Source organism: Geotrypetes seraphini, chromosome 3 (assembly GCF_902459505.1).
Source record: "Geotrypetes seraphini chromosome 3, aGeoSer1.1, whole genome shotgun sequence".
Classification (NCBI taxonomy): domain Eukaryota; kingdom Metazoa; phylum Chordata; class Amphibia; order Gymnophiona; family Dermophiidae; genus Geotrypetes; species Geotrypetes seraphini.
The window spans coordinates 128565908-128593569 of NC_047086.1; the positions used below are offsets into that span (position 1 = coordinate 128565908).

Here is a 27662-nt window from a genome sequence, read left to right on the forward strand (position 1 = left end):
AATGCTGAACTTCTCTAAATATTTTTTGTCCTTTTTTTTTTCATGAGATCAATGTTAATCAGTCCTTCCATTAGTTTAAGAAAAAATGGTATGTTGGCAATAGGTCTGTAGTTGGCTGCTGAAGAAACTGACTCCTTGGAGTTTTTAATAATAGAAGTCACAAGGATATGTCCAAGTTCCACCGGAAAATAGCCAGAACACATACATAAAGAAACCCAGTTAAAAAGTTCAGCTTTGAAGGGGAAGGGAGCTGATTTCATGATAGTCGGTGGACAGTTGTCTAATAGGCAATTGGATTTTGCATATTTTGAGTAAAGCTTGAGAAATTGGTTTCAATCTGTATTAGAACGTTTATAAACTAAACTAAACTAAACCTTAGGTTTATATACCGCACCATCTCCATGGTTGTGGAGCTCGGCACGGTTTACAGGAATTGTAATGAGAAAGGAACTCCAGGAAAGGGCTAGATGAAGATGGGAGGAGAGAAGGAAGTTAGAGAGCTAGGATGACAGATGAGGAGGGAGTGTTAGATTTTTGAGAAAAGCCAGGTTTTCAGATGTTTAAGGAAAGGTTGAAGAGCATTCAGGTTCCGAAGAGGGGAGGTAAGGTTGTTCCAGAGCTCGGTGAGTCTGAAGAGGAGGGAAGTCCCCAGTGTTCCTGGGAGGGAAATGCCTTTTAATGAGGGGAAGGATAATTTCGATTTTTGGGTGGGTCTGGTGGTATTAGGATTTGAGGAGTTCCAAGAAAGCGGAATTAATGGTGGAAGGATGCCGTGGAGGATCTTGAAAGTTAGGTAGATGCATTTGAAGTGGACTCTGGAAGTTATCGGAAGCCAGTGAAGCTTGAAAAGGAGCGGTGAGATGTGATCGAATTTACTTTTTGCAAAGATAAGCTTGGCCGCGGCATTTTGAATCCGTTGGAGTCTGTGAAGGTTTTTCTTCGTTAGGCTTATGAAGATAGAATTGCAATAGTCCAGTCTGGAGAGGATGATGGATTGGACGAGAACGGCAAAATGTTTTTGGTGGAAACAGGATCTTACTTTCCTCAGCATGTGAAGGCTGAAATAACATTTTTTTACCATGGAGTTGAGGTGGTCATTGAAGGACAATGTAGAATCGATGATGACGCCCAGGACCTTGCTAGAGAATTCGAGCTGCAGAGTGGAGCCAGAGGACAGTGGGATTGAGGTGGGTAGCTGAAGTAATTTTGGGCCGAGCCAAAGAAGTTTTGTCTTGGATTCATTCAATTTCATTTGGACGGTGTGGGCCCAAGATTGGAGGTTCGAGATACAAGAGGAAATGTTCTCTGAGAGATTAGTGAGGTTCGAGTCGGTCTCGAGAAGGACAAGGATGTCATCAGCATAGGTGTAAATTGTTTCAAGGGGGGATAGATGGAGGAGTTTTAGAGAGGACACATAAATGTTGAAAAGGATAGGAGATAAAGGTGAACCTTGCGGGACTCCGCAGATAGGTATCCAGGGGGAAGATGAGGTGCCATTCATGTTGACAATGTAGGATCGGGAACAAAGGAATTTTGAGAACCATTCAAGGACTGTAGAGGGGATGCCAATCTCAGAGAGTTGGTAAATTAGAATATCATGGTGAATGACGTCGAAGGCGGCGGAAAGATCGAATTTCAGGAGGACGGCGAACTTGTTGCAGGAGTGAAGTTGTTGAACCTTGGAGATTAGGGAGGTCAATAGGGATTTGGTGCTGAAATTGGGGCGAAAGCCATATTGGTAAGGTAGGAGAATGGATAATTTCTCTAGATAGGATGAGAGTTGGGTTGATATGATGGACTCGAGCATCTTGGTTAGGAGAGGGATATTTGCTATTGGGCGATAGCTGGATGGTGTGGAGGGGTCGAGGTCGGGTTTTTTCAATAGAGGGGTTAAGGCGATATGGCCCATTTCTGGGGAGAATAGGCCCGAATGTAGGGCGGAGTTTAAGAGTTTGGTAATGGAAGAGACGGCCTGAGTGGGTATTTCCTCGTAGGAGGGAAAAGGGTCTAAAGAACAATTGCAAGATCAATATCAAACAAAGAATTGACTATTCTGTAAAGTTGTTTGCTATTCAACATAGGAGAATTAATTGTTTGGGAGTAATGTTTACAGCGCTTTTCTTTAATCATTCTTTTATATTCTTTAACCTTTAGTCACCAAATAAGTCTGTCCTCATCTTTCCCTGATTTACACCATATTCTTTCCAATTTACGTACTTCTCGCTTTAAAACTATTAGATAAGTATCATACCAGCTGTCTGATAAATGCTGTCTTTTCCTACATTCTTTCAATGGTGCAATATCGTTTAGAACTTGATCGCTTAAATTTTTCCATCCTAGGATGAAATTTGGATCTCAGTCTGAGTTAGATATTAAGCTATAGTGCGTCCAAAATTCTACTGGGTTCAGTTGTCCTCTTGTCCAAATAGTTTTCTCTTTGAAATTGTTCCTTGGTTTCATTTTGGGTTGTTTTTTAATGCAGCATAATTCAAAATTACATAAAAGGTGGTCTGATCAAGGAGTATTAGTCCATGTTTCACCTTTAAAACTTACCCTGGGGTTAGTTGAAACAATGGAAAGAAATGTAATCAAATCTTAGTGGTGACCTTTCTGATGGGTTTTAGTTGGATATGGTTTGGAAAAGCCTAGAGATGTAAGGAAGGAAAGTAGATCAGTTACGTTGGAATTCTCTTCCTATTTGAGGTGTAAATTAACATCACTGGCTAAAAAATTGTAGGCACCAGCTACCGAGTTTGCAAGGAGGAATTCATAGAGTTCCTCCTTTGCTAGGTGCCATTTGTTAGGAGGCATATAAAATATTGTGACAATCAAATTATCTTTACAGTACAAGTGAGAATTTCCAGATCATTGGTTAGTTTAAAGTCTAGTACTTGAAACTCAAAATGATCTTGAAGCATTATTGCTAAACCACCTCCTCTTTTTGAGTTTCTTGATAGAGGAATAATTTTGTGATCTAAAGATAGTATATCACCTAGGATAATATCCTGATCAGAAATTAGCCATGTTTCAGTTAAAACTTCCGAAGCAAATTATTACGTTCAGCAGCAACTCTTTCATACCTAGCGTACAAACAAACAGTGTTCCACCACTCATTATATGAGACATTAGAAAAATCTTTCCAATTGGATAAAATGATACGAGTAGCGATTAGTAAAAGTAGTTGTAGTAAGTGGGACATCTCTGAGATAACTGATTCCCGCATGAGATGTATGGTGGAAATCAGGTACGAATATGTGAATGGAACATTGCTACCCAGCAAAGAGGTTATGTGATACCAAATCTTGTCCCAAAAGTCCTTCAACAAAGGGCACTCAAAAATCAGGTTATCTCATAGCTACGTGGTCACTGTCTGTTATATTCTGTAACAAAAATATTAATAAAAATTATTGAACTAAAAAAAATGTTTCAGTTAAAAGTAAAATATCCAGGTGGGTTTCTTCCAGCCTGTCTTTGACTACTTATGCTTTGTTCCTAACCGAACAAATGTTTAGATATGCTCCAGAAATATTTTAATGTTCTGAAGGAGCTGAGGGCTCTGAACATTGTAAGTATTTTAGGAAACGTTGTCTTTTGTGCATGGTTTTGAGGAATGGCGGGTGGCATTAACCAAGTTCTGGATGTGTATTTTTCTGAACATGAATGATTTGTGTGGGCCTTGAATGGATGTGATTAACTGGAATTTTATAGTTTGGGGCTGGACGATGGCCCCAAAATACTGGTATGTGTGAGATTTGGCTTGATATGAGGTGATAGATGAGCTAGATAGAATAAAATGAGAAGTGCAGTGATCGGGTATTTGGTAGTTTTGAATAATGTTTTTGTATTGTGTGTGCACTTAGTGTGAAGTAGCATTACCTGCTCCTGTTGGCATGCGTCGCAATAACCTTTGATTTAAAAGGTAGATACTGGAACAGAAGCGGCAGCGGATTAACAAGAGACTATGAAAATACATAGACACATAGAAACATGATGGCAGATAAAGACCAAATGGCCCATCTAGTCTGCCCATTCGCAGTAACCATTATCTCTTTCTCTCTCCGAGAGATCCCAAGTGCCTATCCCAGGCCCATTTAAATTCAGACACAGTCTCTTTCTCCACCATCTTTTCTGGGAGACTGTTCCATGCATCTACCACCCTTTCTATAGAAAAGTATTTCCTTAGATTACTCCGGAGCCTATCACCCCTAACTTCATCCTATGCCCTCTCATTACAGTTTCCTTTCAAATTAAAGAGACTCGACGTATGCGCATTTACATTACGTAGGTATTTAAACGTCTCTATCATATCTCCCCTCTCCTGCCTTTCCTCCAAAGTATACAGATTGAGATTTTTAAGTCTGTCCCTATACGCCATATGATGAAGATGACATACCATTTTAGTAGCCTTCCTCTGGACTGACTTCATCCTTTTTATATCTTTTTGGAGGTGCGGCCTCCAGAATTATACACAATATTCTAAATGAGGTCTCACCAAAGTCTTATACAGGGGCATCAATACCTCCTTTTTCCTACTCGCCATACCTCTCCCTATGCAACCTAGCATCCTTCTAGCTTTCACGGTCACATTTTCAACCTGTTTGGCAACCTTAAGATCATCACATACTATCACACCCAAGTCCCACTCTTCTGTCGTGCACATAAACTCTTCACTCCCTAATCTGTACTGTTCCCTCGGGTTTCTGCAGCCCAAATGCATGACCTTGCATTTCTTAGCATTAAATTTTAGCTGCCAAATTTCAGACCATTCTTCAAGTTTCACCAGGTCTTTCTTCATGTTATTCACACCATCCGACGTGCCTACTCTATTGCAGATTTTGGTATCATCTGCAAAGAGGCAAATCTTACCCAACAACCCTTCAGCGATATCGTTTATAAAAATGTTAAAAAGAACAGGCCCAAGAACAGACCCTTGAGGCACACCCCTTTCCTCAGAGCCATATCCATTGATCATTCCCCTCTGTCGCCTTCCACTCAACCAGTTCTTGACCCAGCCTGTCACTTTGGGACCCATCCTGAGGGCACTCAGTTTATTTATTAGATCTCTGTGTGGAATACTGTCAAAGGCTTTGCTAAAATCTAAATACACCACATCTAGCGAACTCCTTCTATCCAATTCTCTGGTCACTCAGACAAAGAAATTGATGAGATCTGTCTGACAAGATCTACCTCTAGTGAATCAATGTTGCCTCCAGTCCTGTAATCCACAGGATTCCAGAAGCTTGACCATTCTCTGTTTTAAAAGCATTTCCATTAATTTGCTTACCACAGAAGTCAGACTCACCAGCCTATAATTCCCTACTTCTTCCTTACTTCCACTTTTGGGGGGAGGGACCGCATCCACTCTTCTCTAGTCCTCCGGTACCAGTCCCGACTCTAGAGACTCATTGAAAAGGTCAGTCAGCGGAGCCACCAAAACTTCCTAATAGCAAATAAGCTCAAGGTTAACTCTCAAAAGACAGCAGTGTTGCTTTTCTGTTCAAAGAATTTACCGGAAAATACTTCACATTTCAATTCTCATCTAAAACCAAAATTCTGGGTGTAACAATAGATAATACTGTAAGCTTTCATTCACACATCTCTAAGTTGGTTTCCTCATCTTTCTTTGCTCTCTGCCAAATTTGATCCATTTGTTCATTTCTTCAACAAAGTTCACTCTGTATTCGAATACATTCACTTATTTTGAGCAAATTACTCCCAAAATACCAATTACATTGTCTACAATTAGTCCAGAATACTGCAATGAGATTACTTCATCACTGTTCTAAGTTCGATCACATCTCACTGCTTCTAAGATAAGAACACATGTTTCCGGTGTCGTATCGCATTCCCTTTAAAAATACTGTAATATCATTCCCAGCAGATTCTTTCCTGTGGTCTTCCCTAGTTTTTATGTAGTCTTCTGGTCCCATATTCGCCTCAAAGAACCTTACGCTCCTCACAACAGCAGTTATTAGTCATTCCCTCAATTAGACAACTTTTTCTGAATTTCCATAGGGAAGTCCCTTTTATCAAATATAAAACCAGAAGGCAAATCTAAGCAGTTTACAATAAAAAATTAAAAAGAAACAAACAAAAACAAAAAACAACAACCCAAAAACCCAAATTAAATAGGGTAAGAACAGAAATAAGATAAAATGTAAAGGAAAATGATTGAGAACATGAGGAAAGAGGGAATCAGGGATTACAATAAAAATAAAAAGCGGGTTTTCTAGATCCAAGATGGCCGTGGTAGCCAGTGCATGAGAAAGACGCCGTGAACTGTTCCTATTTTCTCACTAACCTCAGTTTAATAATGCCGAAGAGAAGGGGTAAAGGAGTCGGTGGAGCCTCCTGACGACCGGAGATCCCCTCAAGCGGCTCTGTCGATGAGATTTTGCGGCGCCTCGTTGGAGGAATGGATTTGTCTGGGAATCGCCTGCTGTCGACATCGGCGATGAGTGACGCCGTTCCGGATGACTTGGGGCTAGATGCTACTCTGAGCACAGACCATAGAGTTCCTCCTCCACGGCCACAACAAGCAAGCTCTCCACAGGAAGTAAGCACGTCCAAAGAGGCTGTGCTCCTACTGTGAGAGGCTGGTTTAACAGAGAGCTTGCCTCTGGAGTCAGCGGGGGAACTTGTGTCCCTGGAGCTACCTGTGGCCGGAAGATCAACTGAGGAGTCAGTACAAGGGATAAAAGTCATGAATCCGACAAAGGGTAAGACTGAATTAGCACTACAAGACTTTTCCTCATTAGTAAAACCTCCTGAAGCTACTTTGGAGAATATTTGGGACTTAGTTGTAAATCTGGGGAAAACTTTCTCCTCAAAGGTTGAAGAGATAGAAGGAAAATTAAAAGTACATCAAGAAGAAATTTTACAAATGAAACAAGAGATTAATCAAAGTAAAAGTGAGACTCAAAAAATGACTATAGAATTGAAAACAATAAAAAATTTCCAAAAGACACAAGTTAAAGATAGTAATAATATACGAAGAAAACTAGAAACTCTTTAAAATTATAATCGCTTTAACAATTTGAGGATATTAAATTTTCCTAAAGATCCTTTGATAAATCCTCAAAATATGTTAAAGAGATATTTTCTGGATGTTCTGAATGTTCCAGAACAATCATTACCTCCCTTTGTTAGGGTATATTACCTTCCGGAAAGGAAAATCCAGGAACAATCAGATCCAGAACAAAATGGTCAAGATAAATCTCATAATGTCTCTGAATTATTGGAAATCACATATCCAATATTTGGCAAATATCTTTCTCTATTTATATGAGGAACTAAACAATTCACCATCCATTTACTATATCCTCATTATATATAATCAAGGAATTTCTTTAACATCAACGATCTTCCAAAGTCTTCTGATATATTATGATTTACTTAAATGTTATATTGTTAATCCTTTCAAATGTCACTTTTCATTTCTCTTCTTCATACAGTCTTATATTCTGGTTAAGGGATATGACCTCATTGGCTACTTCTGTACAGGTGCCCGTGGTGATGGAGCCCCTCTCCAACCCTCTTCTCTGCCCCCCACCACACCCCTATCCGCTCCTTACATGCCCTCTCCTGCCATGCGCCCCTCCCCTTCCCCCATACCTCTTTAATATTCCTGGTGCGAGCAGCAACCCCAACCTGCTGCTCGAACCAGTGCTGGCGTGAGCAGCAGGTTGGGGTTGCTCGCACCAGGAATGTTAAAGAGGTATGGGGGAAGGGGAGGGGTGCATGGCAGGAGACGGCATTTAAGGAGCGGATGGGGGGGGGGGGGGGGCAGAGAAGAGGGTAGGAGAGGGGCTCCATCACCATGGGCACTACTGACCCTTGCTACGCCACTTCTACTATTACTTTTCAGTGCATGCCGATCCGAAATATGAGACAGTATACAAAGACTTAAGAAGACCTAAAATTGAGAGTAACCCAGTTGTATGCTTGATCAAGCTTGTTTTTCCATAGATGACAGGATTGATCAGGCACAGAATCTCTTCCACCTCCCCAAGAGCTGCATTTATTTTTGAGATTTGGAACTAACTGAGGAGACCAGTGTACATTGGAATAAGTTTTGAGAGCTGTTCTGTCCCCGCAGCATGCAGTGACATAACCCACTTATGTACCTGATCAATCCCCTTGTCTAAGGAAAACATTGGTTATAGGTGGTAAGCATGTATTTTACACATGCACATTTATACCTGATCCTAAGCAGATATAAATGACCATAGGTTCATTTTAGAAGTAATTTTTGCTGCTTTTTTGAGCCATTAAAGATACATAGGCACCTCTGTGTCTTTAATCTATAAAATAGGTGCCCATGTGCCTTCTCAATATATAAATAAATAAATCAAAGTGCAGCTTTATTCTGCCAATGATTAAATGTAAAAATTTTATTTATAACCTTTATAGCGATGTGGTTGAGATAGCATTCCCTCGCACTTTGCTTTAAAAGCTCATCTGCTCCCTGAAGAAAGGGCTGAAATGGATACTTCGTCGGAGAGGTGTTGCTGCTAAGCAAGTTAAGTACATAATAGTTAAATTAAAAGGACATTTTAAATAAATCGCCAGTGAGTAATGAGAACTAGAAGATGTTTGCAAAGAATAAGAAAAATAGAAAATGAATTAATAAAAAGCAAAAAGGATTAAAAGTTAGAACCAACAGGACTGATGAAGAGACCAGTCAGCTTGAATCTTGTGATTTAGCTGGCATACTGAAGACCCCGAGGTTATAAATAAAATTTTTACATTTAATCATTGACAGAATAAAGCTGCACTTTGATTTATTTATTTATATAGAATTGGTATATGAACTTTTCACAATATTCTCAATATATAGGCAGCCTATTGTAAAATTATTTACTTCGTGTTTCAGAAATATGCTGTAAAGTCATTTCATGCCTAACTATTGACATTTTATTGATCTGCTAATGTATTTTTATAAACACTAAATCAAATTTCTTTTTTTGTTTATGCATTTTGTTTTGTTTCTTGTTTTAGGCCCTGGATGGCTTTTTCTTTGTTGTGAATCGTGAAGGAAGAATTGTGTTTGTCTCTGAGAATGTAACAATATACCTGGGCTATAATCAGGAAGAGTTAATGAATACCAGTGTCTATAGCATTCTGCATGTGGGAGATCATGCAGAATTTGTCAAGAATCTACTACCAAAATCTCTAGGTAAACATATATTTAATATGCTTAATATATATTTCTAGGTAATTGGGATTTAATTTGTATGGTTTGAGTATATTTTGTTTGATTGTGTATGTTGCATTGTTATCCACCATGATTGTTAGATTTTGGAAGCACAAATATATTTAAATAAATGTTAAGTTTGCAACTTTTTTAAAAAATTTGTGCAGGACTCTACTAAAGAATAATTACTAAAAATACTTAAAACCACAAACTTATTGTTGGATAGAATATACTGTATAATACAATAAAGCATGGATAGTAGGGGTTGAAGGGAGGTTGGTAGAGTGGACAGCTGGAAGCAGAGTTTGGGGGTAGGTGCCCTGGTTGAGAACTCAAGAACATAAGAAGTTGCCTCCGCTGAGGTAGACCAGAGGTCCATCTCGCCCAAGGAAGACAGGAAACTCGGGGGACTGCTGTGGTACATCCAACTGGTTCAAGACTTGTATGCCTTTTGCACTAGAAGGGAAGATTAAGTTCTTACCTCAATAGCCTTCTTTCTAGTAGAAAACCTAGAGTCTTGAAGGCCCTGTCAGTTTTCAATTTAGCTTGCTTAACCATCTCAGACATGTATGTATTTTCTAGATGTTTGACTTTCTACTGTCAGGCAGGTCTGATGAATCCCTGGAAGGTCTCTACAGGGTCTAGAGAGATCATCTTTGAAAGAGGAGGTTTGTTGATGATGTCATCAGCGACGCTGCACCGGCAGGAGAAAGCCGCAAAGCAGGCGACGCTACTGGAGGGAGGTTTGCTGCTCTCGCTGGGAGGGTTGGAAAGGTTCACTTGGGGGGGATGAGAGATAGGAGGGTCAGCGGGGGTTCGGCTGGGAGGGGAGAGAAGCGGTCTGCCTTGGGTGCTCCAAGGCCTGGTGCCATTATCTTCTTCGGGCAGCAGCAGCGTTTACAATTTGCTGCTGTTGCCGGCTTCAGGCCTTCCTCTCTGCCGGGTCCTGCCTACTTCCTGTTTTCATGAAGACAAGACCGACAGAGAGGAAAGCCTGAAGCCGGCAACAGCAGTGAATTGTGAATGCTGCTGCTGCCCAAAGAAGTTCAGGACACCAGGCCTTGGGTGACAGAAGGAGGAAAGGGAGCAGAGGGGGAGAGAATCGGGGAGAGTGTTGCTCTACCCAACTGGAGGGAATGAAAGGAGATGCCAGGGCTTAAAGGTAAGAAGAGACGCCAGGGCATGGAGGGAAGGAGGAAGGTATGCCAGACCAAGGGAAAAGGAAGGAGGAGATGTCAGAGCATGGAGGGGGAGGGAGAGATGGAAGAAAAGGAAAAGGAGAGAGATGCCGGGAATCAGGGAAGGGATGATGCCAGACTGTGAGGTGGGAAGGAAAGAAAGGAGAAGAGAGAGATGCCAGAGCATAGGGGAGGGGGTGGTGACAGAGAGAGAAAAACGGAGAGGTGACAGAGTTGAAATCAGTCATGTACAAAGGAGAGAAGAGGCACGGGATAGATAGTTTAAGGAAGGAGCATAGAAAGAGGGAAGATGCCATATGGAAGAGAGAGAAAGAGAGAGAGAGAATGTGTACACTGGATAGAAAGAGCACAGAGGGCAGTGAATGGAAGGGGCGAGATAGAGGATGAACAGTAGTTGGAAGGGGTAGAGAGAGGGAAACAGATACTGAATGGAAGTGTGGGGGAGAGGAAGGACAGCTGCTGAATGGAAGTGTGAGGGAAAAGTTGGAAGGAGGAGGCATACAGTTTCTGGAAGGGGCATAGAAGGAGAGAAGATGCCATATAGGGGCAGAGAGATGGCAGACAGTGGATGGAAGGAAGAGAGTAACAAGAAGATGAGGAAAGCAGAAACCAGAGAAGACAAAGGTAGAACAAAAATTTTCTATTTATTTATTGCTTTAGGAGACATGTGTCACTGTTTCTGTGGTATTGCATTTTACGCAGAGTCCAGCTTCTTGCTGGTTCAATTTAACCTTTGTCTATGTATTTCTATTTTATCCCCCCTTTTACAAAACTGTGGAGCATTTTTTAGCGCCAGCCGTGGTGGTAGCAGCTCTGATGCTCAGAATTCTATGAGCGTCAGAGCTGTTACCACCATGGCTAAAATCCACACTACAGTTTTGTAAAAGGGGGAGGGGTAAGTTTGTGATTACTTATTCCATACTAGGCGAAGGTGTTTTCTGTGTTCTGTGTGTTCGAAAGACATGGTTTTCTGTTAGGATTGACGGTGTAGGATTGATCTGTATTAGTCTGGCTTGTTTAGTTTTACAATAGGTGTATTGCTGTTGTACTTCTCACTGCAGTATGTAAGATGCTGCCTTTTCCTAGGTACTCATATATGACATCTGGCTTGTTACTAAAAATCATGTTTTTCGTACAGATGGGGGGAGGGGGGTGCCAAAAAATGATGGGCCCTGGGTGTCACACATGCTAGGTACGCCACTGCTTTTGGTTGAGCTGGGCTGACTAACTTGCCTTTACAAAATGAGCAACTCTTGCATCTTTAATTATAACCAGGCCACTATTGTACAGTGAACAGACTATCTATAAATTGAGTAACCCAGAGCATGGGATTTGTCTACTTACGTACCTATCTCAATCCTGCTTTAAATGGGAAAAACATTATTTCTTACCTGAAACAGATGTTTTCTGTAAACAGCAGGATTATCAGGCACACAGTCCTCTCTCACTCCTAGAGTTCCATTTGTTCTTGAGCCGAGGAGCTAATGGAGGAGATGCTGGAAGGGCATACATGCTTAGAACTATATTTCCAGTGCAATAGATAAGACATTCTAGACAGATGGGTTATTTTCCCATAGCCATGTGCTGCAGAAGGGATCCACTCTGAATTTTTCACTCTACCTCTGAACACTGCGGCCAAGTTGATCTTCGCAAAACGCAAATTTGACCATGTTTCCCTACTTTTGTCCAAACTCCACTGGCTCCCAATATTTTCCAAAGTTCATTTTAAATGCACCTGCCTATCTTTTATAAGCCTTCACGGCATCCTCCCTCCCCTATTCCCACTATCTTGGAACTCCTCGAGTCCTGACAACACCAGACCCACCCAAAAACTTAAACTATCCTTCCCCTCACTAAAAGGTATCCTCTGTGTGGGAAAATTGGGAAAGTCTCTCTTCTTCAGAATCACAGGGCTTTGGAATAATCCCACTACCCCACTACGGAATCAGATCTCCTTCCAGCTATTCTGTAAGCACCTGAAAACTAGGCTTTTCACAAAATGCTTTCCGCCCCCCTATACTAAATCACCAAACCCAACGTGTTATACCTTCCTTTATTAAGCTCTTGTAAACTGTGCCAAGCTCTATAATCATGGAGAGGATGCGGTATATAAACTTAAGGTTTAGTTTAGTTTACTTCACTATGTTCTCTAGCTTCACCTACAGTTCTTTCCTTCTGCACGCATGCCTGCTGGAGTGCTTGTTCTGCTCTCCCCATTTTATTATTTTATTCAACATGGGACTATTTCCAGGTCCTGGGGTCCATGGCAGCCACAATAAATGTGGTTCCCTGGACAAGGGCACATATTCATCTTCTTCAGCACGTGTTGCTCTTGCGCTGGGTTCTGCAGATAGATGCTTTTCCTTGGACTCTGGAGGCCCGAGCCAGCATGAATTGGTGGCTCATTCCTCGGTCCCTTTCCAGGGGCATGCTGCTGTGGATTGTGATGACAGATGCAAGTCTCCGCAGCTGGGAAGCCCATTGCAATCATCGTCCCTTTCAGGGGCATTGGACGCCCTCTCAAATGAAATGGTCAATCAACCAATTGGAACTGTGGGCCATTTGCTTGGCTCTGGTGCAATTTCAGACGAATCTGAAGGATCAGGCAATCAGAGTCTTCTCTGACAATGTGACAGTGGTGGCATATGTCAAATGCCAGGGAGTAACCAAGAGTGCTTCTGAGAGACCCTCGAGGAGACCCCTGAGCAACAGGCCAACAACAGACCCTGCGATGTAGGGCTGAAGAACTGCCTATAAGGGAAAAGGCAGGCATAAGCAAGATGGATTCTGTGAAACTTCAGTCTGTCAGTTCTTTGCAAGGGCTGATGACTTTTCTGCAAGGGCTCAGGAGGTGCTGGGCATCAGATAAGGGCTGAGAGCAGCATGAAAAGCAGAACTACCTGGTATGCTAGGATCTATGAAGCGACAGTCACAAGGCGATGACTGAGAAAATGACTTATATCCTAATTAACTGATGTCCTATATACAAGATGCCCTGCACGTATTCACTGACCCATAGGCAGCAGAACGCTTTTTTGTTTGGGGGCCCCTGCAAGCTCCGCCCCAGACCCCGCCCTCATAATAGTACTAATTGTAATACCATTTTTCCATTCATTTTATATATATATATATATATATATATATATATATAATCTTATTAACAATACATAATGGTTAACCACAAAATTAAAAAAGCACACTGTATGTTTCTCAACATTCATTCCTACCAGAACACCTGGCCTTGGTCACACATGCAGAACACAGATAACCCCTATGCAAATACAGGACCATAAACTAAAAGTACTAATATATACAAACAAAACCCTAAGATGGAAGACTGCATACAGTACAACCCCCAGAGAAATAGAAACAAATGCAGTTCTTCCTGAGCAGTGCAAAATATAGAAAGCAGATGTAATTTCTCAAAACTGATACAATTCAGTCACTAAATTGAAAATAAAATAATTTCCCCTACCTTTGTTGCCTGGTGATTTTGGTTTTCAAACCATCTTTCCGTCTTTGGCTACACTTCCTTCTATCTGTGCTCTTTACTGTGTATCCAGGGCCACCAAATCCATTTGCTGTTTTTCTTCCTTTCCCCATATACATCATCTCTCTTTCCCTCTCACGCCCCACACCTATGTCCAACAATTTTCCCTCTTTCTTCCTTTCCCCATATACATCATCTCTCTTTCCCTCTCACGCCACACACCTATGTCCAACAATTCTCCGTTCCCTTTCCCTCCCCAACTGAAAGCATTTATTTCTCTCCCTTCCCACTACTCTACCTGCGCAGCATCTCTCTTTTCCTCCTTTCCTACTCTCCCAGCCCGTGCATTTGTCCTTACCAACCCTCTCCCATTACGTGCAATATCTGTCTTTTCCAGCCCCATGAGCAGCTGTCCTCCCTGCCTTCCCAACTTCCTACCCCCTGCACCCAGCCTCTCCCTGCCAGGCTCAACATCCAGCCCCCTCCTTCCCCTGCCAGACTCTGCACCCAGCCCCCTTTCTTTCTTCACTCCCTACCCTTCCAGGCTCTGCACCCAGCCCCTTCCCTCCCTCCCCTGCCAGACTCTGCACCCAGCCCCCTTTCTTTCTTCACTCCCTACCCCATCAGGCTCTGCACCCAGCCCCTCCCCCATCAGATTGCACCCAGCCACCCTCCTCTCCCCTGTCAGGCTCTGCACCAATTCCCCTTTTTCCCTCCCTTCCCTGTCACTCTGCTGCTAGCCACCTTCCCCTCCACCATCAGGATCTGCACCCCTTCTTTTCCTCCCTTCCCGCCAGGCTCTGCACCCAGCCCCCTTCCTTCCCTCCCTCGCCCATCAGGCTCTGCACCCAGCCCCCTTCCTCCCCATCAGACTCTGCATACAGCCCCTCCCCCATCAGACTCTGCACCCAGCCACCCTCCCCTGTCAGGCTACCCCCCCCCCCCCCGTCAGACTCCCGTCAGACTCTGCACCCTGCCCTGTTCTCCTACCTCCTCTGGCCTGGTGGTCCAGAAGTGCAGCGGGCAGGAGCGAGCTTTCCTTGGTTTTGCTTCTTTCCCCACTGCTAACCTGGTCGGTCACGGCTGGTTTTTTTTGCTGCTGAGTGGCAATCAGCAGGAGTGTGCTTTGGTGCTCCTGCTCGGTGCTCAGTAGCTTCTTTGACTGGCTCCCGCAAATTCTCACTATTCGCAAGAATTCGTGGGAAGCAAAGAAGCCGCTGAGTGCTGAGCAGGAGAGCCAAAGCGCATTCCTGCTGATTGCCGCTCAGTGGCAGAAGAAACCAGGTTACCAGTGGGGTAGGAGCAAGGAAAGTTCGCTCCTGCCCGCCGCACCCCTGGATCACCAGGGATAAAAGTAAGTGGCAATTTTGGGGTAGGCCACAGCCCATGTGGGCTCGCCATTCCAACATCTATGCACTGACCACAGCACCTAAGAGGATGAAGATAGAGGAAGGAGGAGAGGGTGGGTGCCACTGAGAAGGGTCGACTACATGTCCAAAGGGTCTTGTGGTCAGTCTCAGGGACAAAGCTGTCAGGGCATGATAAGGCAGCTGTTTTCCAGCAACACCCAGGTCTGGTAATAACCTATGCCAATATGTGACATGACCAATTAGAATGCAAACATGTAACCACAGCCAATCAATTAAAATGCCAATGTCTCTTGCCAATCAAATTAAGCTTAGTAAGTTTTCTCATGCAAAGCTGAAAAGAATAAAAGTAACTGTAAAATGAGGAAGTACCTTACAGTGGACTTGGAGCCCCAGACCGCTAGTACTCTGTGGTTCTCTCCAGTTCCACATTTGCTGTTTATTCATTGCACTAATGCTGAACCTGCAAGCTGCCTTTTCCTTTATTACTTATTAAACATATATATTTGAGATACAGCAACTGAAGTATCGGTCTGGTTATTTAAAAGCAATGAAAGGGCCAGCAGCCCCCCCTTTCACTTATTTAGCTCAGGAAGCCCGCCTGCTTTTTCTGTGAGGGACGTCACAGTATGGATGTACAAATGTTTTAACTGTATGTTTTGTTGTTTAATAGTATTCCAGAGATGCCTGGGGTGTAGAGAATGATGGATAATAACCACTCGGTCCGATCACATGATGACACCCATGATAGGTCCTGTCCTTCGCTGTATTGCGACTCATCAGGGAAGGGTCATTCCGGTGGCTCCAGATTTGTCTCGTAGGCTGTGGTATGCCAATTTGATGCTTCTTCACACAGTTGCGGCCTTCCAGTTGTTGGCTCTTCCTGACCTCCTCTCTGTCCTCATGGAGGATCCGTATTGATACTTTGCTCTTACGACATGGCTATTAAGCTCGCAACATTGGCACACTAAGGCTATTCAGAGGGTATCATTTCTACTCTTCTATAATCCAAGAAGTCAACTACTGTATCTGCCTACACCAAGGCGTGGAAGACTTTCCCACATGAGTGCAACCAGAAAAATGTGGAGCCATATTTCACTCCTACTTAAATATGCTAACTTTTCTGTAGGTGGGCCTTGATAAGGGCCTCACCATGGCTTCCCTTAAGGTCCAAGTTGTTGGGCTTTCTTGTTTCAGAGCTCGAGAACGTAGTCCTTTGCTTGCATCTCACCCTGACATGGCTATATTTCTGAAAGGTGCTCTTTGTATTAGACCACCAATCAAACCGCCATTCCTTTCTTGGGACCTTAACTTGGTTCTGTCTGGCCTCAACAAATCTCCATTTGAGCCTCTGAAAGAAGCTTTCCTCTTGGACCTCACACTAAAGGCTGCTTTTCTGGTCGCCATTACTTCAGTGAGATGTTTTGGAGCTACAGGCTCTGACTTGTAGAGGGCCTTTCTTGAAGATTTCAGACACTGTAATCTTTCTTCGCATGGTTCCTTTGTTTCTGCGGAAGGTGGTTGCCATTACTTCAGTGAGATGTTTTGGAGTTACAGGCTCTGACTTGTAGAGAGCCTTTCTTGAAGATTTCAGGCACTGGAATATTTCTTCGCATGGTTCCTTTGTTTCTGCGGAAGGTGGTGTCGGCATTAATCAGGAAGTGTGTTTGCCTGTTTTTCAGCCTACTGGTTCTAAGAAGCAGGATCACATTTTGAAGAAGTTGGATGTGTGCAGTTCTGCTTTATCTTGGGGTCACAAATGAGTTTCACCTCTCTGACCATCTGTTTGTGCTGACTCATTCTTATAAGCGGCGCTTCCGCTTCCAAGGCCTCTATTTCCAGATGGATTTCGTCAATTTCTTTGTGGTAAACAGTCTCCTGTTAAGGCTTATTTGACCAGGAGCATGGCCTCTTTGTGGGCTGAGGCTAGGGCGATCTCTCTCGAAGAGATTTGTAGAGTTGCTACTTGGTCCACTCCGAGTCCGCACATGTTTGCCAAAGTTTACAGAATGGATGTGGCTGCAAGACAGGACTCTGCCTTTGGGTCTTCGATCTTGAGGGTCGGTGCAGTCAGTCCATCTTAGGTTTTTGGTATTGCTTTTGTATGTCCTGCTTATTTAGAATGACTCACCTCTTTCACTAGAAAAAGAGATTGTCCTTACCTTGATAATATCTTTTCCAGTAGATAGGCGAGTCATAGACTCCTGTCCTGTCCTTCCTGTGCCTTCCTACTCTCTCATTCTTTTATGCTTCTCCAAGTTTGATTCTTGGAAGCCAGTCAGCCCTTTGGGACCTTGAAGAATTCTGTATATATGTTGAAAGTGCATGCAGGGTGATTAGCGCATGTGTGCTGCGCTCTGCGCCAAGCTCACTCTTAGGTACTTAGGAATAATGGCAAACACACATATATTACCAGTTCAATATTATTATTTATTAATGTTAATCTTACATGTCTCAGAAATCATATGTGTGATGGAGTCCCGTCAGGCGTGAAATTTGCACCTCTCCTGATGGTCTCTCTGAGTCAATACTGGTCCGTTCCTTTTATATTTTCACAAGGCAGTATGACATCACACTTGTCAGCCAATAAACCAACAGAGGCTGTCCTTAGATTTGAACAAAGCGCTTCCTTTTGACAAAGGAAAGTTTCACAGATTATATTTTTGTTTACATTACTTTCTGAATATGCCTAAAACATTATTACATATAACATACCCAATACCCTTTTTGTCATTCTCAAAACTTAAATCAGATAGTTAGTCTGTGTTAAAGCCAGCCTGCTGATAAGTTTGTGTCCATGTATTAAAAGTGAAGCAGGAAAAAACCTACTCCCCCCTCCCTCCTATGCTGGAGGTCAAACCAGCTGACCCTTCCTGTTCTGAGTCTCTCAAAGACTGGTACAGTGTTTCTGGCTGTAACTATTTCCAGATGTTGCCTCTTAGGATTTCTCCTTAAAGTTTCTTCAGGTTTAAAATATTTGAAATTAAGTTCAAATCATTCTCTCACTTATCATTCATACCATATATCACACACATAATCAGTGGCGTACCTAGCATGTGTGACACCCGGGGCCCATCATTTTTTGGCACCCCACCTCCCATCTGTACGAAAAACATGATTTTTAGTAACAAGCCAGACGTCACACATGAGTACCTAGGAAAAGGCAGCATCTTACATACTGCAGTGAGCAGTACAACAGCAATACACCAATGGTAAAACTAACAAGCCAGACTAGTACAGATCAATCCTACACCGTCAATCCTAACAGAAAACCATGTCTTTCGAACACACAGAACACAGAAAACACCTTCGCCTAGTATGGAATGTCATCACAAACTAACCCCTCCCCCTTTTTACAAAACTGTAGTGTGGATTTTAGCCACGGTGGTAATAGCTCTGACGCTCTTGGAATTCTGAGCATCAGAGCTGCTACCACCATGGCTGGCGCTAAACGCTCCAGTTTTGTAAAAGGGAGGATAAAATAGAAATACATAGACAAAGGTTAAATTGAACCAGCAAGAAGATGGACTCTGCATACAATGCAACACCACAGAAACAGTGACACATGTCTCCTAAAGCAATAAATAAATAGAAAATTTTTGTTCTACCTTTGTCTTCTCTGGTTTCTGCTTTCCTCATCTTCTTGTTAATCTCTTCCTTCCATCCACTGTCTGCCATCTCTCTGCCCCTATATAGCATGTTCTCTCCTTCTATGCCCCTTCCAGAAACTGTATGCCTCCCACTCCCATCTCTCCTTTCACCCCCATTGGTCTGGTATCTGTCTCCTCTCCTTCCCCCCTGCTCTGGCACCTCTCTCTGCTCCCTTCCTCCTGTTCTTCCCTGGTCTTCCTTCTCAGTTTATTTTCTGCCTCTGTCTAAATTCTTTTTTTACTATTCAGTCCTCAATTTCTCTCTTTCACTGTGTCTACCTATAGCTTGCCACCTCTTTCCCTCACCCCTTCCAGTAACTAACTCTATCCTCTTCCCTCAATCCTGCATGTGCCCTTTTTTCTTTTCTCCTCCCCACTTCCTTTCAGCATCTGCTACCCGTTTCCCTCACACTTCCATTCAGTGTCTGTTTCCTTCTCTCTACCCCTTCCATCTACTGTTCACCCTCTATGAGGAGAGACTGGAAGCCCTGAATATGTATACCCTAGAGGAAAGGAGAGGCGTTCAAATACTTGAAGGGTATTAACGTAGAACAAAATCTTTTCCAGAGAAAGGAAAATGGTAAAACCAGAGGACATAATTTGAGGTTGAGGGGTGGTAGATTCAGGGGCAATGTTAGGAAATTCTACTTTATGGAGAGGGTAGTGGATGCCTGGAATGCGCTCTCGAGAGAGGTGGTGGAAAGTAAAACTGTGACTGAGTTCAAAGAAGCGTGGGATGAACACAGAGGATTTAGAATCAGAAAATAATATTAAATATTGAACTAAGGCCAGTACTGGGCAGACTTGCACGGTCTGTGTCTGTATATGGCTGTTTGGTGGAGAATGGGCTGGGGAGGGCTTCAATGGCTGGGAGGGTGTAGATGGGCTGGAGTAAGTCTTAATAGAGATTTCGGCAGTTGGAACCCAAGCACAGTACCGGGTAAAGCTTTGGATTCTTGCCCAGAAATAGCTAAGAATAAAAAATTTAAAAATTTAAATTGAATCAGGTTGGGCAGACTAGATGGACCATTCGGGTCTTTATCTGCCGTCATATACTATGTTACTATCTCGCCCCTTCCATTCACTGTCCTCTGTGCTCTTTTCATCCAGTGTCCACCCTCTCTCTCTTTTCCATATGGCATCTTCCCTCTTTCTATGCTCCTTCCATAAACTATCTATCCCGTGCCCCTTCTCTCCTTTGTACATGATCGATGTCACCTCTCCGTTTTTCTCTCTCTGTCACCACCCCTATGCTCTGGCATCTCTCTCTTCTCCTTTCTTTCCTTCCCACCCCACGGTCTGGCATCATCCCTTCCCTGATTCCCGGCATATCTCGCATTTCCTTTTCTTCCATCTCTCCCTCCCCTTCCATGCTCTGATATCTCCTCCTTCCTTTTCCCTTGGTCTGGCATACCTTCCTCCTTCCCTCCATGCCCTGGCTTCTCTTCTTCCCTCCAAGCCCTGGCATCTCCTTTCATTCCCTCCAGTTGGGTACAGCAACACTCTCCCCAATTCTCTTCCCCTCTGCTCCCTTTTCGCCTTCTGTCACTCAAGGCCTGGTGTCCTGAACTTCATCGGGCAGCAGCAGCATTCACAATTTGTGAGGTCCTGTCTTCATGAAAACAGGAAGTAGGCAGGACCCGGCAGAGAGCAAGGCCTGAAGCCGGCAACAGCAGCAAATTGTAAACGCTGCTGTTGCCCGAAGAAGGTAATGGCGCCAGGCCTTGGAGCACCCGAAGTAGATCGCTTCTCCCCTCTCCCAGCCAAACCCCTGCTGACCCTCCTATCTCTCCCCCCCAAATGAACCCTTCTGACCCTCCCAGCGAGATGACCGAGGAGCAAACCTCCCTCCAGTAGCGTCGGCAGCCGCAGCATGCTAAACAGGCTGCTTCGTGCCTTTCTCCTGCTGGTGAAGCGTCACTGGTGACATCATCAGTGACACGGCAGAGGGACTCACCGGCAGGAGAAAGCCGCGAAGCAGCCTGTTTAGCATGCTGCGGCTGCTGACGCTACTGGAGGGAGGTTTGCTGCTCGGTCTTCTCGCTGGTCACCTTAAGTAAGGAAGGAGGGAGCGCGATAGGGACCGGATCGTTCCCCCCCCCCCTTGGTACGCCACTGCACTCATGGGATCCCACACACACACCCAACACAGTATATTGCATTCATACGATACATATAACTATATTCAAAAATATGAAACCCTATATCTTCCACAAGCCAGACTGAGAGGTCTGGTATTAATTAGAGCCAAGAGGCTCAAGGCGGGAAGACTCAGAGAGAACAAAGAAGACAGAAAGTCACTGACACAAAATGGAGTCGCTAATTCAAGATGGAGTTCTTAATACCTCTAGAAGTATGTTACGCATTACCTGATTTCCTCTATGATTCTGTCCCACCTAACACCTCACACAAATAGTGAAATCCCCTTTTCCTTTGCTATATATCGGTTTCCTGTTTATCATCCTGACTTTTTCAAAGTTTTAAATGTGTTTGCATGTATATAAGACCCTCTGATCAGGACTAGGAAGGTCTCTGTCATGCCCTGCTAACACTTCTGTGCCGTGTGCGCCAAATCAGGCCTCTTCAGCCCCCTCTTGGCTGTCGAGCCATTTATGGTGAAGGCGGACACACCTAGGCCTGGTTTGATGTCACTTGTCATTCTTTTTTCTGCAAGGGTGCTTTGGACAGGACCAATCCCCTATGGATCAGAGTAAAGTTGAGGTCTACTGCTGCAAACATATGTCTGAGGCCAATTAAACAGGACAGATTCAACAAAGAACCAGGAAAACTCAAGTCTCAGGCTTAACAGTAGCCTAGAGAGTGTCTTACCCATGGCATACTTGATTTCTCTAGTGAGAAAGCAAGCAAACCCCATCCACTGTCCTAGATAATACCCTGTTTCAAGTAATTCATGTAAGTTGCTGGCTAAGCAAAACCATACAGGAAACTTATCATTCAAGTGGGCAGGTATATAGGTAGTGTCTGTTCTAGTCTAGGCACAATAGCCCTAGAGCAGAACAGAGACTAAACTTGTGTTCATTCTTTTATTTATAGAGGTATCAATGAAACTCTAGTACTTTTAAAGTATAAAGATCAGAAAATGCAAAGAGAGTATAGATAAGAAAAAAATAGAACCTTAGATATATATTAAACACTAGTGTTTAAGCCTGTTACATTAACGGGTGCTAGAATATATGTCTGTCTGTCTGTCTTGTCTTTCTTTCTGTGTCTCTCCCTGCCCCGTCTCTCTCTTTCTTTCTTTCTCCTTCCCACTGTCTGTCCTTCTTTCTTTCTGTGTCTCTCCCTGCCCCTGTCTTTCTCTTCCTTTCTTTCTTTCTCCCTCCCTCTGTCTGTCCTTCTTTCTTTCTGGTTCTCTCTCTGGCACCCTGTCTGTCTTTCTTTCTTTCTGTCTCTCTCCCTGCCCACTGTCTTTCTGTGTGTCTGTCTTTCGTTCTAATGCACTACTTGCCTGTCTTTCTGTCTCTCCATGGCCCCCTTCTGTCTCCCTTCCCCCAAAGCAAACCAAGATTGCTCCCAGGCCCCCTTTCCCTCTCCGTCCCCTCCACTTCCTGTGCAGCAGCAGCAGCAGCAGCATTTCCCTCCCATCCTTCCCTGTGCAGCAGCAGCAGCATTTCCCACCCTTCCCTGTGCAGAAGCAGCATTCCCCCCCCACACACACTTCCCTGTGCAGCAGCAGCATTTCCCACCCTTCCCTGTGCAGAAGCAGCATTTCCCCCACACACAACACATTTCCCTGTGCAGCAGCAGCATTTTCCCACCCTTCCCTGTGCAGCAGCAGCATTTCCCACCTCTTCCCTGTGCAGCAGCAGCATTTCCCCCCCACACACACACTTCCCTGTGCAGCAGCAGCATTTCCCACCCTTCCCTGTGCAGCAGTACCATTTCTCGGCCTTCCCTGTGTAGAAGCAGCATTTCTCCACACACACACACACTTCCCTGTGCAGCAGCAGCATTTCTTACCCTTCCCTGTGCAGCAGCAGCATTTCCCACCCTTCCCTGTGGAGCAGCAGCATTTCCCACCCTTCCCTGTGCAGCAGCAGCATTTCCCACCCACACACACGTTTCCCTGTGCAGCAGCAGCATTTCCCACCCTTCCCTGTGCAGCAGCAGCATTTCCCACCCTTCCCTGTGCAGCAGCAGCATTTTCCCGGTCTTTCCTGTGCAGCAGCAGCATTTCCCGACCTTCCCTGTGCAGAAGCAGCATTTTCCCCCCCACACACACACACTTTCCTGTGTAGCAGCAACATTTCCCACACTTCCCTGTGCAGAAGCAGCATTTCCCCCACACACACACACATCCCTGTGCAGCAGCAGCATTTCCCACCCTTCCCTGTGCAGCAGCAGCATTTTCCACCCTTCCCTGTGCAGCAGCAGCATTTCCCACCCTTCCCTGTGCAGCAGCAGCATTACCCACCCTTCCCTGTGCAGCAGCAGCATTTCCCACCCTTCCCTGTACAGCAGCAGCATTTCCCGGCCTTCCCTGTGTAGAAGCAGCATTTCACCCCCCAGACACACACACTTCCCTGTGCAGCAGCAGCATTCCCCACCCTTCCCTGTGCAGAAGCAGCATTTCCCCCCACACACACACACACACTTCCCCCCCACAAATACTTCCCTGTGCAGCAGCAGCATTTCTCACCCCTACTTGTGCAGAAGCAGCATTTCCCACCCACACACACTTTTCCCTGTGCAGCAGCAGCATTTCTCACCCCTACTTGTGCAGAAGCAGCATTTCCCACCCACACACACGTTTCCCTGTGCAGCAGCAGCATTTTCCACCCTTCCCTGTGCAGCAGCAGCATTTCCCACCCTTCCCTGTGCAGCAGCAGCATTTCCCACCCTTCCCTGTGCAGCAGCAGCATTTCCCGGCCTTCCCTGTGCAGAAGCAGCATTTTCCCCCCCCCACACACACACTGTCCTGTGTAGCAGCAACATTTTCCCACACTTCCCTGTGCAGAAGCAGCATTTCCCCCACACACACACACATCCCTGTGCAGCAGCAGCATTTCCCACCCTTCCCTGTGCAGCAGCAGCATTTCCCACCCTTCCCTGTGCAGCAGCAGCATTTTCCACCCTTCCCTGTGCAGCAGCAGCATTTCCCGGCCTTTCCTGTGTAGCAGCAGCATTTCCCGGCCTTTCCTGTGTAGCAGCAGCATTTCCCGGCCTTCTCTGTGCAGAAGCAGCATTTCCCCCCACACACACATTTCCCTGTGCAGCATCAGCATTTCCCACGTGCAGCAGCAGCATTTCCCACCCTTCCCTGTGCAGCAGCAGCATTTCCCACCATTCCCTGTGCAGCAGCAGCATTTCCCACCCTTCCCTGTGTAGCAGCAGCATTTCTCACCCTTCCCTGTGCAGCAGCAGCATTTCCCACCCTTCCCTGTGCAGCATCAGCATTTCCCCCCCCACACACACACACTTCCCTGTGCAACAGCAGCATTTCCCACCCTTCCCTGTGCAGCAGCAGCATTTCCCATCCTTCCCTGTGTAGAAGCAGCATTTCCCCCACACACACACACTTACCTGTGCAGCAGCAGCATTTCCCACCCTTCCCTGTGCAGAAGCAGCATTCCCCCCCACACACACACTTCCCCCCACACACACTTCCCTGTGCAGCAGCAGCATTTCTCACCCCTCCTTGTGCAGAAGCAGCATTTCCCCACACACACACATTTCCCTGTGCAGCAGCAGCATTTCCCCCCCACACACCCTTCCCTGTGCAGCAGCAGCATTTCCCGGTCTTTCCTGTGCAGCAGCAGCATTTCCCGGCTTTCCCTGTGCAGAAGCAGCATTTTCCCCACACACACACAGACTTTCCTGTGTAGCAGCAACATTTCCCACCCTTCCCTGTGCAGCAGCAGCATTTCCCACCCTTCCCTGTGCAGCAGCAGCATTTCCCACCCTTCCCTGTGCAGCAGCAGCATTTCCCGGCCTTCCCTGTGCAGAAGCAGCATTTCCCACCCTTCCCTGTGCAGCAGCAGCATTTCCCACCCTTCCCTGTGTAGCAGCAGCATTTCTCACCCTTCCCTGTGCAGCAGCAGCATTTCCCACCCTTCCCTGTGCAGCATCAGCATTTCCCCCCACACACACACACACTTCCCTGTGCAACAGCAGCATTTCCCACCCTTCCCTGTGCAGCAGCAGCATTTCCCATCCTTCCCTGTGTAGAAGCAGCATTTCCCCCCCACACACACACTTACCTGTGCAGCAGCAGCATTTCCCACCCTTCCCTGTGCAGAAGCAGCATTCCCCCCACACACACACTTCCCCCCACACACACTTCCCTGTGCAGCAGCAGCATTTCTCACCCCTCCTTGTGCAGAAGCAGCATTTCCCCACACACACACATTTCCCTGTGCAGCAGCAGCATTTCCCCCCCACACACCCTTCCCTGTGCAGCAGCAGCATTTCCCGGTCTTTCCTGTGCAGCAGCAGCATTTCCCGGCTTTCCCTGTGCAGAAGCAGCATTTTTCCCCCCACACACACAGACTTTCCTGTGTAGCAGCAACATTTCCCACCCTTCCCTGTGCAGCAGCAGCATTTCCCACCCTTCCCTGTGCAGCAGCAGCATTTCCCACCCTTCCCTGTGCAGCAGCAGCATTTCCCGGCCTTCCCTGTGCAGAAGCAGCGTTTCCCCCCCCACACACACACTTTCCTGTGTAGCAGCAACATTTCCCACACTTCCCTGTGCAGAAGCAGCATTTTCCACCACACACACACACACACTTCCCCCACACACACACTTCCCTGTGCAGCAGCAGCATTTCTCACCCCTACTTGTGCAGAAGCAGCATTTCCCACCCACACACACGTTTCCCTGTGTAGCAGCAGCATTTCCCACCCTTCCCTGTGCAGCAGCAGCATTTCCCACCCTTCCCTGTGCAGCAGCAGCATTTCCCACCCTTCCCTGTGCAAAGCAGCATTTCCCGGCCTTTCCTGTGTAGCAGCAGCATTTCCCGGCCTTCCCTGTGCAGAAACAGCATTTCCCCGCCCCACACACACACTTCCCTGTGTAGCAGCAACATTTCCCACCCTTCCCTGTGCAGCAGCAGCATTTCCCACCCTTCCCTGTGCAGAAGCAGCATTCCCCCCCACACACACTTCCCTGTGCAGCAGCAGCATTTCCCACCCTTCCCTGTGCAGCAGCAGCATTTCCCACCCTTCCCTGTGCAGCAGCAGCATTTCCCACCCTTCCCTGTTCAGCAGCAGCATTTCCCGGCCTTTCCTGTGCAGCAGCAGGAAAGGCCTTTCCTGTGCAGCAGCATGCACAACAGCACATCCAGCGACTCCCCCCTCCCGCCCTCACTCACAGCCAAAACCTTCTCGCTGGCTCACTCACCACCAAAACCTTCCCGCAGCCTCCTTCCCAGCCGCCGCGTTTAAATTCACAGAAAAGCGCTGCACTACCGCTGTCTTCGGTGTCTTCTATCCACTGCGGCCAACCCTAGTGGAAACAGGAAGTAGTCAGAGAGGGCGGGCCGCAGTGGACAGAAGACGGCGAGGCCAGCGGTAGCTCAGGTAGCGCTTATCTATTAATTTAAACGCAGCGGCTGGGAAGGGGACTGCGGGAAGGTTTTGGCGTGAGTGAGCCGACGAGAAGGTTTTGGCTGTGAGTGAGGGCGGGAGGGGGGAGTTGCCGGCTGTGCTGTGGTGCATGCGCCTCAAGCCGCCGCACGGACGGACACAGCACATGTCAGGTCCCCACATCCTCCTAAGTGCGCATGCGCGCTTAGAGGATTATTATTATAGATATCTAAATCCCTAGATTTCCCCAAATTAAGAGAACCCCAATATTACCAAAGCTAGAATTGATCCCTATACTCAGAAGTGTCTGGCATAGTAACCTGGAATTAAATCAATAAGGTATAAAATAATGACGAGTGCTAAGAAACTAAAATATATGACTAATATGTAAATTTAGCGCATGTGCAAATGATGCACACAGTGAGTACATACAAGATATAATTTTCTCTTTTTCTGTGTGTGGTGCAAGAACTTATTTCTCAAATTTGAATTAAAATCATTAAAAGAACTGGTGATGTCAGCAATTAAACCAAATAGGAGACACTGTCACAATGTGTGACAGGGCTTATAACCTGTCACCATACATAGAATACAGCAATATAAAGTAAAACTTAAAATACAGGATAAACAAAAAGTATTTTCTGAGAACAATGCATAAAGACAATGATAAAGAAAATACAATAGCTAACAAGATGTCATAATGAGCCTATTGGATTATGCAAAAGCATAATTAAAGTTCAGAAGCTTAATTCAAGTGAAATGATTTAAAGTAAAGTAGTTTGAAGTAAAGTCTGTTTGTTTGTTTTTTTTCAAAATCTTATGAGTCCAGAATGTCTCTGCAAATATTATAGCAACATGTAAGGTCAGAACTCTAAAGCCAAACTGCATAATGGGTTTAGAGTTCATGCTGAAACATTTTGAAGGTAATCTTGTCTGTTATTCAAGCTTGTCTTCTCTGTAACTACGGAACTGCTACCACATGGGGGAAAGTGTATGGTTGCTTTCTTTCTTTGTCCAAGGAAGTGAAAAACATGCCATCTGTAGAGAGAACCTGTGTAATGCGAACGGCTACTGCTGAAAAATAAGCACATAATTAGTAGGGTCGAGAATGACACAGTGACAAAATTCATCACCGTTCCCGTCCCCGCGAATAACCGCGGGAAATAATCCCATGTCATTTTCTAGTGTCTGTTTCAACCTCAGTCCTTCTACACC

At 45.3% G+C, this 27662-nt stretch overlaps 1 protein-coding gene across 17 annotated transcripts in view; it reads left to right on the forward strand.

Annotated features, from left to right (window-relative positions):
* Positions 1–27662, forward strand: part of NCOA1 (nuclear receptor coactivator 1) — a 631796-nt gene that overhangs the window by 175330 nt on the left and 428804 nt on the right. For all 17 annotated transcript variants that reach the window (XR_004538963.1, XR_004538966.1, XR_004538965.1 and 14 more), the window contains one exon: positions 9001–9178. Coding sequence is in view for 13 of the 17 variants with exons in the window: in XM_033939863.1 (XP_033795754.1) it covers positions 9001–9178 (178 nt within the window). In the remaining 4 variants the exon portion in view is untranslated. The remainder of the gene's footprint in view (positions 1–9000; positions 9179–27662) is intronic.